This window comes from Harpia harpyja, unplaced genomic scaffold, assembly GCF_026419915.1.
Source record: "Harpia harpyja isolate bHarHar1 unplaced genomic scaffold, bHarHar1 primary haplotype scaffold_190, whole genome shotgun sequence".
NCBI lineage: Eukaryota > Metazoa > Chordata > Aves > Accipitriformes > Accipitridae > Harpia > Harpia harpyja.
Window position 1 is genome coordinate 166,092 of NW_026293211.1, and position 11,717 is coordinate 177,808.

General features: G+C 60.0%; 1 protein-coding gene across 1 annotated transcript; it reads right to left on the reverse strand.

The window, feature by feature from the left end:
- Nucleotides 1-1,807: 1,807 nt before the first annotated feature.
- On the reverse strand, nucleotides 1,808-9,979 carry PCK2 (phosphoenolpyruvate carboxykinase 2, mitochondrial; the record flags this gene model as incomplete). The annotated part of the gene is given in 13 exon segments (XM_052779563.1): nucleotides 1,808-2,457; nucleotides 4,153-4,165; nucleotides 4,168-4,250; nucleotides 4,335-4,356; nucleotides 4,358-4,473; nucleotides 4,566-4,614; nucleotides 4,616-4,738; nucleotides 4,740-4,786; nucleotides 6,022-6,109; nucleotides 6,112-6,186; nucleotides 9,487-9,645; nucleotides 9,648-9,676; nucleotides 9,760-9,979. Coding segments are annotated over 13 exon segments (1,479 nt in total), but the record flags the coding sequence as incomplete, so codon positions are not given.
- Between the last annotated feature and the right edge of the window lie 1,738 nt (nucleotides 9,980-11,717).

An 11,717-nucleotide genomic window follows, 5' to 3' on the forward strand; every position in this document is an offset into this window, starting at 1 on the left:
AAAAAAAAAACCTGGGGGGGAGGGGGGAGGGGCGTCAGGGACCCTCCCCCCACGTTGCCATGGCGACCGCCCCTCCCCCCCCGCCCCTCCCCCCCCAACCCCCCTTTCAGCCAATCAGAGGCGCCGCCCCCCGAGGAAAGGGGGTTTCCCCACCGCCACCCCTCTCCGCTCCCACCAATCAGGAGCCCCCTCCTTACCCCGGCGCTGACCAATCGGGTGACGCCCCCCCCTCCCCCTCCCTTTTGTCCCCCTCCCCCCTCCCCCAACTCTCTCCCCTCCCCCCACCCTCCGTCCGCCGCCGCTTGTTTACGTCCGCCGCGCGCCCGGAAGGGGCGGGGCTTAGGGAGGGGCAATTGGGCGTGGCCAGCGGGGATTGGACGCCGCCCCGTCACGTGGGTGAGCCGCCGAGGGATTGGCTGGGGGGGAGGAGAGTTGGGGGGGGGGGGAGGGGAGGGGAAGAACGGTTACCGGGCGGATCCGATTGGCCGGAAGGAGGCGGGAGTTGGGCGGGCGCCCGGTGATTGGCTGAAGCGGAGGGAGGGGAGCGCTGGCCACGCCCCCGCGGGCTGTGACCTCCGCGGAGGCAGCCAATGACGGCCGGCGGGGCCCTGCGTCACCTCTGACCCCACCGTGACCCCCCTGGCGACCCCCGACGTGACCTTTGACCCCCGATGACGACACACGACCCCCCACGTGACCCTTGACCCCCCCCACGTGACCCTTGACCGCCCAATGACAACACACGACTCCTAAGTCCAGTCCGAGCCCCCCCCAAGGGGCTCTTTTATTGGTCCGTCCGGGCCCCGCCCCCAAGGCGCATGGGCAAGGCCCCGCCCACCCCAGGGGGCGGTCCCTGAGGCTTGCTCAGCGGCCAATGGGAGCAGAGGGCGTGAGGTCAGCAGCCAACCAGGGTGTTGGCCAATGGGATGCGTTGGTCCAGCAAGGGGGCGGCGCCAATTGGTCAACGAAGGGATTGGGCAGCAGGACAGGCTCATTGGTCAACGGGAGGAGGTGGGGCAAGGGGGCGGGGCCACTGGTCAACGGGCAACAGCCATTGGTAAGGCCACCCGAGGGGGTGTGGCAACCACCTGGCTCTCAGTGGGGCATCAGCCAACCGGGAGAGGTTGGCCAACAAGAAGGGGGCGGGGCCATGGGCCAACAGGACGTGGTCATTGGTCAAGAGACGCCACCAATGGGAAGGTGGTGACCTCGGCTGAAGGTCAAGGGCATCGTCCAATCAAGGGAGACGTCGGCCAACCAGGGGCGGCCAACCACGGCCCCCGGGCAAGAGAAGATGGCCGGCAAGAGGGCACGGTGGGTGGTCACGAGGTCACAATGATGTCATCGCCGGAGACAGGGGGCGGAGCTTCTGGTCAAGGGAGATGGGGGCCACCAACCGGTGATGGTCAACCAAAGATGATGGCCACCAGTCCATGATGGTCGACCGAAGACGATGGCCACCAACCGGTGATGGTCAACTAGAGATGATGGCCACCAACCGGTGACAGTCAACTGAAGACGATGGCCACCAACTCATGACGGTCAACCGAAGACGATGGCCACCAACCGGTGATGGTCAACCGAAGACGATGGCCACCAACTCATGATGGTCAACCGAAGACGATGGCCACCAACTCATGATGGTCAACGAAAGACGATGGCCACCAACTCGTGACGGTCAACCGAAGACGATGGCCACCAACCGGTGATGGTCAACCGAAGATGATGGCCACCAACTCATGATGGTCAATGAAAGATGATGGCCACCAACTCGTGACGGTCAACGAAAGATCATGGCCAACTCGTGACAGTCAACCAACGATGATGGCCACCAACTCATGACGGTCAACCAACGATGGCGGCCACCAACTCGTGACGGTCAACCAATGATGATGGCCACCAACTCATGACGGTCAACCAACGATGATGGCCACCAACTCATGACGGTCAACCAACGATGACGGCCACCACCCCCCCGCGGTCGCTCGCCGGCGCCCGTCCCTCACATCTTCTTGACCCGTTCCTCCAGGGCGCGCAACTCTCCCATCACCTCCTTGGGCAGGTCTTCGCCGAAATTCTCCTCGTAGTACCGCCGCAACTCTCGCGCCTCCTTCTCCCAAAAAGCTCGGGAGACGGGGAAGAGATCGGCGTAGGAAACGCCGGGAAGACCGCCGAGATCCAAAGCGTCTTCTCGAGGTACCAACCCCACCGGCGTCGTTTTGGCGTTGTCTTCTCCCGCCACCCGGCTACAGATCCAAGCCAGGACGCGGGCGTTGTGACCGAAACCCGGCCAAACGAACCGGCCGGCGCCGTCCCTGAGGAACCAATTGACGTGGAAGATGCGCGGGAGGCGGGCTCCTTGTCGTTCGCCGACGGCCAACCAGTGAGCGAGGTACTGCCCGGCGTTGTAACCGAAGAAAGGTCTCATGGCGAAGGGGTCGTGCATCAGGCGGCGGCCTGGAGAGGGGCGGGGAGGAAGGGAGGGGGGCGGGGTCGAGGGCGGTGAGGTCAGGGGGAGGTGGGCGCGGGGTTGGCGGAGAGGCGGGGACGCCGGGATGGGGTTATGGGGCTGGTGGGACGTGGTTGTGGGGCACTGGGGGTGGTGGGACGTGGTTATGGGGCTGGTGGGACGTTGGGGTCAGCAGTAGATGGGGTTATGGGGCACTGGGATGTGGTGGGATGTGGTGGGACGTGGTTATGGGGCTGGTGGGACGCTGGGGTCAACAGTAGACGTGGTTATGGGGCACTGGGATGGGGTTATGGGGCTGGTGGGACGGGGTTATGGGGCTGGCGGGACGTTGGGGTCAGCAGTAGATGGGGTTATGGGGCACTGGGATGTGGTTATGGGGCTGGTGGGACGTTGGGGTCAGCAGTAGACATGGTTATGGGGCACTGGGATGGGGTTATGGGGCTGGTGGGACGTGGTTATGGGGCACTGGGGGTGGTGGGATGTGGTTATGGGGCTGGTGGGACGTTGGGGTCAACAGTAGATGGGGGTTATGGGGCACTGGGATGTGGTGGGACGTTGGGGTCAACAGTAGACGTGGTTATGGGGCACTGGGATGGGGTTATGGGGCTGGTGGGACGTTGTTATGGGGCTGGTGGGACGTTGGGGTCAACAGTAGATGGGGTTATGGGGCACTGGGAGTGGTTATGGGGCTGGTGGGACGTGGTTATGGGGCTGGTGGGACATTGGGGTCAACAGTAGGTGGGGTTATGGGGCACTGGGGGTGGTGGGACACAGTTATGGGGCTGGTGGGACATTGGGGTCAACAGTAGGTGGGGTTATGGGGCACTGGGAGTGGTTATGGGGCTGGTGGGATGTTGGGGTCAACAGTAGGTGGGGTTATGGGGCACTGGGAGTGGTTATGGGGCTGGTGGGACGTTGGGGTCAACGATAGATGGGGTTATGGGGCACTGGGGGTGGTGGGATGTGGTTATGGGGCTGGTGGGACATGGTTATGGGGCTGATGGGATGTTGGGGTCAACAGTAGACATGGTTATGGGGCACTGGGACATGGTTACGGGGCTGGTGGGACGTTGGGGTCAACAGTAGATGGGGTTATGGGGCAGTGGGGGTGGTGGGACACAGTTATGGGGCTGGTGGGACATTGGGGTCAACAGTAGATGGGGTTATGGGGCAGAGTGGGAGTGGTTATGGGGCTGGTGGGATGTTGGGGTCAAGAGTAGATGGGGTTATGGGGCACTGGGATGTGGTGGGATGTGGTTATGGGGCCGGTTGCACACTGGGGTCAACAGTAGATGGGGTTATGGGGCACTGGGGGGTGGTGGGACACGGTTATGGGGCTGGTGGGGACATGGTTATGGGGCTGGTGGGACGTTGGGGTCAACGATAGATGGGGTTATGGGGCAGTGGGAGTGGTTATGGGGCTGGCGGGGACATTGGGGTCAACAGTAGATGGGGTTATGGGGCACTGGGATGTGGTGGGACATGGTTATGGGGCTGGTGGACGTTGGGGTCAACAGTAGCTGGGGTTATGGGGCAGCGGGGCGGCTGGTGGACGCGGTTATGGGGCCGGGCGGACGCGGTTATGGGGCACTGGGTGGTTGAAGGGGGGGCCGTGCCCGGCGGCGGGCGGCGGTTCGGGAGCCCGCCGAGGCCACCGGGGTGGGGGGGGGGGCGGAGCTCACCGGTGTGCTCGGCCGGGCGGCGGTGGCCTCGCTCCTCATGGCGCTTCCCACGAAGACGCCGTGGCGCCAGTTGAAGGCCTCGTAGACCAAGGGCACGCCTACCGAGAAAAACCGTCCAATCGGCGACCGCCTCGGCCGTTAAAAGAAACCGGAGGCGTCCAATCCGGGCGGACGTCCTTTACCTTCGGGTCTCCGCCCCCCAAAAAATGATGGCGTCGATGGGGACGCCCTCGGGGTCTTCCCAAGCCGGGTCCATGATGGGACACTGATTGGCCGGGGCGCAGAACCGAGAGTTGGGATGGGCGCAAGGTTGAGGGTCACCTAGAAGTCGACCGGGAAGACGTTGAGAAACGATGGTGAGGGCGGCGCCCGTGGGCGGAGCTTAAAAAAAAACAAACCAATAAAAGTCTTACCGGGTGTCCACGGTTGGCCCAACCAGGAGGTGAGGGTGGTGCCGGGGTTTCAACGGTTGGTCGATGCCCTCCCAGTAGACGCCGCCGTCGCTGGTTTGGCCGACGTTGGTGAAGATGGTGTTGCTCCGGATGGTGAGCATGGCGTTGGGGTTGGTGCGCACGGACGTGCCGGGGGGCGACGCCGAAAAAACCGCTCTCGGGGTTGATGGCGCGGAGGCGGCCTGAAAAGGGGAGGGGGCGACGCGGGGGAGGGGACGTCCGAGGGGCGGGAGAAGGGCGAGGGGGGTGGGGGGTCACCACAGTGAGGAGAACCCAAGGGTCTTGGCCACCGTGGCCAGGATGAACCAGTGGTCCTGGGCCACCATGGACATGGCGCCACCACGGCCAGGAGAACCCAAGGGTCCCGGGGCCACCACAGACATGGGACATTGGGGCCACCTCGGCCAGGAGAACCCAAGGGTCTTGGGCCACCACAGCCAGGATGAACCCAAGGGTCTTGGCCACCATGGACATGGGACATGGGGCCACCATGGTCAGGAGAACCCAAGGGTCCCAGGGCCACCACGGCCAGGAGACACTGGGGCCACCATGGCCACCATGGATATGGGACATGGGGCCACCATGGCCAGGAGAACCCATGGGTCGCGGGGGCCACCACGGCCAGGAGAACCCAAGGGTCTTGGCCACCATGGCCAGGATGAACCCAGTGGTCCTGGGCCACCATGGACATGAGGCCACCACGGCCAGGAGAACTCAAGGGTCTTGGGCCACCATGGACATGGGACATGCGGCCACCATGGCCAGGAGAACCCAAGGTCCTGGGGCCACCATGGACATGTGGCCACCACGGCCCGGAGAACCCAAGGGTCTTGGGCCACCATGAACATGGGGCCACCACAGCCAGGAGAACCCAAGGGTCCTGGGGCCACCATGGCCAGGAGAACCCAAGGGTCTTGGGCCACCACGGCCAGGAGAACCCAAGGGTCTTGGGCCACCACGGCCACCATGGATATGGGACATGGGGCCACCATGGCCAGGAGAACCCAAGGGTCCTGGGCCACCATGGACATGGGGCCACCACAGCCAGGAGAACCCAAGGGTCCCAGGGCCACCTCGGCCAGGAGACATTGGGGCCACCATGGCCACCATGGATATGGGACATGGGGCCACCACGGCCAGGAGAACCCAAGGGTCCTGGGCCACCGATGGTCAGGAGAACCCAAGGGTCTTGGGCCACTGTGGACATGGGGCCACCATGGCCAGGAGAACTCAAGGGTCTTGGGCCCCCAAGGTGAGGAGAACCCAAGGGTCCCGGGGCCACCATGGACATGGGGCCACCACAGCCAGGAGAACCCAACCCACCAGATGAAGCTCCGCCCCCCCCCCTCAAATAATAAAGAACCCCGGCATCCGGGCCACGCCTCCCCCACCGGGAAGGGACCCCGCCCAAGGTCACCTTCGGCGTCGAACTTCATCCAGGCGATGTCGTCGCCGACGCAGTGGACGCGCCAACCGGGGAGGGCCGGGGTCATCATGGCCAGGTTGTGGTCTTCCCGCAGGCGCTGGGGAAGGCGGCCGCCACGTAGCGTTTCCTGCCCGCCGGGTCCGTCACCCCCAGGATCTTTTTTTTTGGGGGGGAGGGGGACCCCAAATTTGGGGAGGGACACACATGTCAGGGAGGCAGGAGGGCGGGGAGGGGGCCCCCCAAAACCCCCAAGGGACTCACAACCCCCTAAAGGACCCGAACCCCCCCACCAAGGGACACACCCCCCACCCTGAGGAACCCCAATATTGGATTTAAGATACCGCAAAACCCTAAAAAACCTCCCCCAAAACTCCGTTTCCACAGAGGCCCCCAAAAAAACCCTTGACACCCCCCAAAACCCTTCGAGAGCCCTCCCACTGCACCTGCTTCCCCCGTTCGTCCCCCCAAAAATCCTTGCCCGCCCCCAAAAAAACCCCAACCCGCCCCCAAAAAGACCCAGTCAGGCACCCAAAATCCCCAACCCGCCCCAAAAAGACCCCAACCTGTCCCAGAGAGACCCCAACCCACTCCCAGAGAGACCCCTAACCTGCACCCAAAAAACCCCAACCCGCACCCAAAACCCCCAGCCCACACCCAAAAAAACCCAATCAGCACCCAAAACCCCCAAACCGCCCTAAAGACCCAATCAGCACCCAAAACACCCAACCCGCCCCCAAAAACCCCCAACCCGCTCCAAAGAGACCCCTAACCTGCACCCAAAAAACCCCAACCCGCACCCAAAAAAAACCCCAACCTGCGCCAAAAAGACCCCAACCCGCCCCCAAAATCCCCAACCCGCCCCAAAAAGACCCCAACCCGCCCCCCAAAGAGACCCCAACCCGCCCCCAAAGAGACCCCAACCCGCACCCAAAAAGACCCCAACCTGCCCCCAAAAAGACCCCAACCCGTCCCCAAAACCCTCAACCCGCCCCCAAAAAAGCCCAATCAACCCCCAAAAAAACCCAATCAGCCCCCCCCAACCTGCTCCCAAAGAGACCCCCAACCTGCACCCAAAAAACCCCAACCCGCACCCAAAAAAACCCCCAACCCGCACCCAAAAAAACCCCCAACCCGCACCCAAAAAAACCCCCAACCCGCACCCAAAAAAACCCCCAACCCGCACCCAAAAAAAACCCCCAACCCGCACCCAAAAGACCCAATCAGCCCCCAAAAAGACCCCCAACCTGCCCCCAAAAAGACCCCAACCTGCCCCCAAAAAGACCCCAACCTGCCCCCAAAAAGACCCCAACCTGCCCCCAAAAAGACCCCAACCTGCCCCCAAAAAGACCCCAACCTGCCCCCAAAAAGACCCCAACCCGTCCCCAAAACCCTCAACCCCACCCCCAAAAAAGCCCAATCAACCCCCAAAAAAGCCCAATCAGCCCCCAAAAAAGACCCCAACCCACCCCCAAAAAGACCCAATCAGCGCCCAAAGCACCCAACCTGCCCCCAAAAAACCCCCAACCTGCTTCCAAAGAGACCCCAACCTGCACCCAAAAAAACCCCAACCCGCACCCAAAAAAAACCCCCAACCCGCACCCAAAAAAAAACCCCAACCCGCCCCAAAGACCCCAATCAGCACCCAAAATCCCCAACCTGCCCCAAAGACTCCAACCCGCCCCAAAAAGACCCCAACCCGCTCCCAGAGACCCCTAACCTGCACCCAAAAAACCCCAACCCGCACCCAAAAAAAAACCCAATCAGCACCCAAAAAAAACCCCAACCCGCCCCAAAGACCCAATCAGCACCCAAAACACCCAAACCGCCCCCAAAAAGCCCCAACCTGCACCCAAAAAACCCCCAACCTGCACCCAAAAAACCCCCAACCTGCACCCAAAAAACCCCAACCTGCACCCAAAAAAACCCCAACCTGCACCCAAAAAACCCCAACCTGCACCCAAAGACCCAACCTGCACCCAAAGACCCCAACCCACCCCAAAAAAAAGCCCCAACCTGCACCCAAAAACCCCCAACCCGCCCCCAAAAAAACCCCAACCCGCTCCAAAAAAAACCCAACCTGCACCCAAAAAAAACCCCAACCCGCACCCAAAAAACCCCAACCCGCACCCAAAAAACCCCAACCCGCACCCAAAAAACCCCAACCCGCACCCCAAAAACCCCAACCCGCACCCAAAAAGACCCCAACCCGCACCCAAAAAGACCCCAACCCGCACCCAAATTCCCAAACCCGCCCCCAAAAAAGCCCAATCAACCCCCCAAAAAACCCCAACCTGCCCCCAAAGAGACCCCAACCCGTCCCCAAAAACACCCAATCAGCACCCAAAAACCCTCAACCCGCCCCCCAAAAAAGCCCAATCAACCCCCAAAAAAAACCCAATCAGCCCCCCCCAACCTGCTTCCAAAAAGACCCCCAACCCGCCCCCCAAAAAACCCCAACCCCGCCCCCAAAAAACCCCAACGCCGCTCCCAAGAGACCCCTAACCTGCAGCCAAAAAACCCCCAACCCGCCCCAAAGACCCAAACCCGCCCCAAAAAGACCCAATCAACACCCCAAAACACCCAACCTGCCCCCCAAAAAACCCCAACCCGCCCCCAAAAAAACCCCCAACCTGCCCCAAAAAGACCCCCAACCCGCACCCAAAAAAAACCCCCAACCCGCACCCAAAAACCCCAACCCGCACCCAAAAAAACCCCAACCCGCCCCAAAAAGACCCCAACCCGCCCCAAAAAAGACCCCAACCCGCCCCAAAAAAGACCCCAACCCGCCCCCAAAAAAGCCCAATCAACCCCCCAAAAAACCCCAACCTGCCCCCAGAGACCCCAACCCGTCCCCAAAAACACCCAATCAGCACCCAAAACCCTCAACCCGCCCCCAAAAAAGCCCAATCAAACCCCCAAAAAAACCCAATCAGCCCCCCCCAACCCCGCTCCAAAAAGACCCCAACCCGCACCCAAAAAGACCCCAACCCGCACCCAAAAAGACCCCAACCCGCACCCAAAGACCCCAACCCGCACCCAAAGACCCCAACCCGCACCCAAAAAAACCCCAACCCGCACCCAAAAAAACCCCCAACCTGCCCCCAAAAAGACCCAATCAGCACCCAAAACACCCAACCCGCCCCCAAAAAACCCCAACCCGCCCCCAAAAAGACCCCAACCCGCCCCCAAAACCCCCAACCCGCCCCCAAAACCCCCAACCCGCCCCCAAAAAGACCCCAACCCGCCCCCAAAAAGACCCCCAACCCGCACCCAAAAAGACCCCCAACCTGCACCCAGAAAAACCCCCAACCCGCACCCAGAAAAACCCCAACCCGCCCCAAAAACACCCAATCAGCACCCAAAACCCCCAACCCGCCGCCAAAAAAACCCCAATTGGCCCCCCAAAAAGAGGGCAGCCCCCCAAATTTCCCGAGGGGGGCGGTCCCCCGAAATCACCAGCATGTGCTCGGCCAGCCAGCCCTCGTCGCGAGCCAGGCGGGAAGCGATGCGAAGGGCGAAACACTTTTTTCCCAGGAGGGAATTCCCTCCGTACCCGCTGCCGAAGGAAACGATGCGCCGCTGGTCGGGGAGGTGAGCCACCAGCGTGCGGGGGGGGGGTCGCAGGGCCACTGGCTAACGAGGGGCTCTGGGTAAAGAGGGGGAAAAAAAAGGGTTAAAAAGGGGCGCGGGAGGGGTTTTTTGGGGGGGGTGGGGAAGGGTGGGGCTTACCGCGGAGAGGGAGGGGCCGGCCGACGGAGTGGAGGCAGCGAACGAAGTCGTCGCGGGCGAGGGCGGGGAAGGTTTGGGGCCCGACGCGCGTCATGATGCGCATGGAGGCGGCGACGTAGGGCGAGTCGGTGAGCTGGAGCCCCACCTTGGCCAGGGGGGAGCCCAGGGGACCCATGCTGAAGGGGAGGATGTACATGGTGCGGCCTGGGGGGGGGACCGGTTAGAGTACTGGGGGGTACTGGGGGGTACTGGGAGGCACTGGGAGGCACTGGGAGGCACTGGGAGGGGGGGGTGGGGGAGGAAGGAGGGAGGAGTGTCGAGGGGGAGCGTGGAAGGGAAAAACCGGGAGAGTTAAGGGAGGAGGATTAAAGTGTGAGTATTGGGGAGTATTAGGGGGGGGAGGGGAGGAGAGGAAAGGAAAAAGGGGGGGGAGGAGAGGAAAGAAAGGAAAAGGGGGGGGGAGGAGAGGAAAGGAAAGGAAAAGGGGGGGGAGGAGAGGAAAGGAAAGGAAAAGGGGGGAGGAGAGGAAAGGAAAGGAAAAGGGGGGGGGAGGAGAGGAAAGGAAAGGAAAAAGGGGGGGGAGGAGAGGAAAGGAAAGGAAAAAGGGGGGGGAGGAGAGGAAAGGAAAGGAAAAAGGGGGGGGAGGAGAGGAGAGGAAAGGAAAAAAGGGGGGGGAGGAGAGGAAAGGAAAAAGGGGGGGGAGGAGAGGAAAGGAAAAAGGGGGGGAGGAGAGGAAAGGAAAAAGGGGGGGGAGGAGAGCAAAGGAAAAAGGGGGGGAGGAGAGCAAAGGAAAAAGGGGGGGAGGAGAGCAAAGGAAAAAGGGGGGGAGGAGAGCAAAGGAAAAAGGGGGGGAGGAGAGCAAAGGAAAAAGGGGGGGAGGAGAGCAAAGGAAAAAGGGGGGGAGGAGAGCAAAGGAAAAAGGGGGGGGGGGAAAGGAAAAGTAGTAAGTATTAAGAGAGGGAGAGGAGGAGTATTGGGGGGAGCGTTACAGGGGGGAGCTTTGAAGGCGACTGGGAAAGCTTTGAAGGCGACTGGGAAAGCTTGAAGGCGACTGGGAAAGCTTTGAAGGCGACTGGGAAAGCTTTGAAGGCGACTGGGGAAAGCAGGATGGGAACAGAAAAGAGAAAATAAAGGAAAAAGAAAACAAGAATTAATAAAGGGAAAAGAAAAGAAAAATTAATAAAAGAAGAAAAGAGCAAGTAATGAAGGAAAAAAGAACAAGTAATAAAGAAAGGAAAAAACAGCAAATAATAAAGGAACGCAAAAAGCAAATAATGAAGGAACAAAAAAAGCAAATAATGAAGGAACGAAAAAAAGCAAATAATGAAGGAAAAAAGAACAAATAATAAACTGAAAACAGAAGAGAAAGTAACAAGGGGAACACAAAACGAAGTAATAAAAGGGCAGATAAAAAAAAGATAGTAAAGGAAGAATGGAAAAGGAAGTAATGAAGGTGAAAAGAGCAATCAGGGGGAACAGGAAAAAAGCGAGCCGTCAGGGGAAGAGGAAGCAATAAAGGGAATAGAGCAGAAAATAATAAAGGGAATGGAAAAGAACAAGTAATAAAAAAATGAGAAGAGGAAAAGCGATAAAGAAGAAAAAAGCAAGCCATGAAGGAAAAAGAAAAAAGAAAGTAGTAAGTGAAAAAATAAAGAGAAATTAATAAAACGAATGGTAAAAAAAAAGTAATAAAAAAAGAACACAAACTACTACAAAGAGCAGAGAAATTACTACAGAGCGCACCGAAAGCACTAACGGGAGAATTAAAGGTGAGGAGAAAGTAATCGAGGAGAAAATAATTAACGGGAAGAGGAGGGAGGATTAAAGCGAGAGTAGTCGTGGGGGAGAGCGTTAAACACGAGGGACGAAAGGGGAGCACCAGCCAAGGGGAGAAAAATAGTAAAAGAAACAAAAAATAGCATTAAAAGGGGAGCAAAAGTATTAAAAGGGAAAGGAGA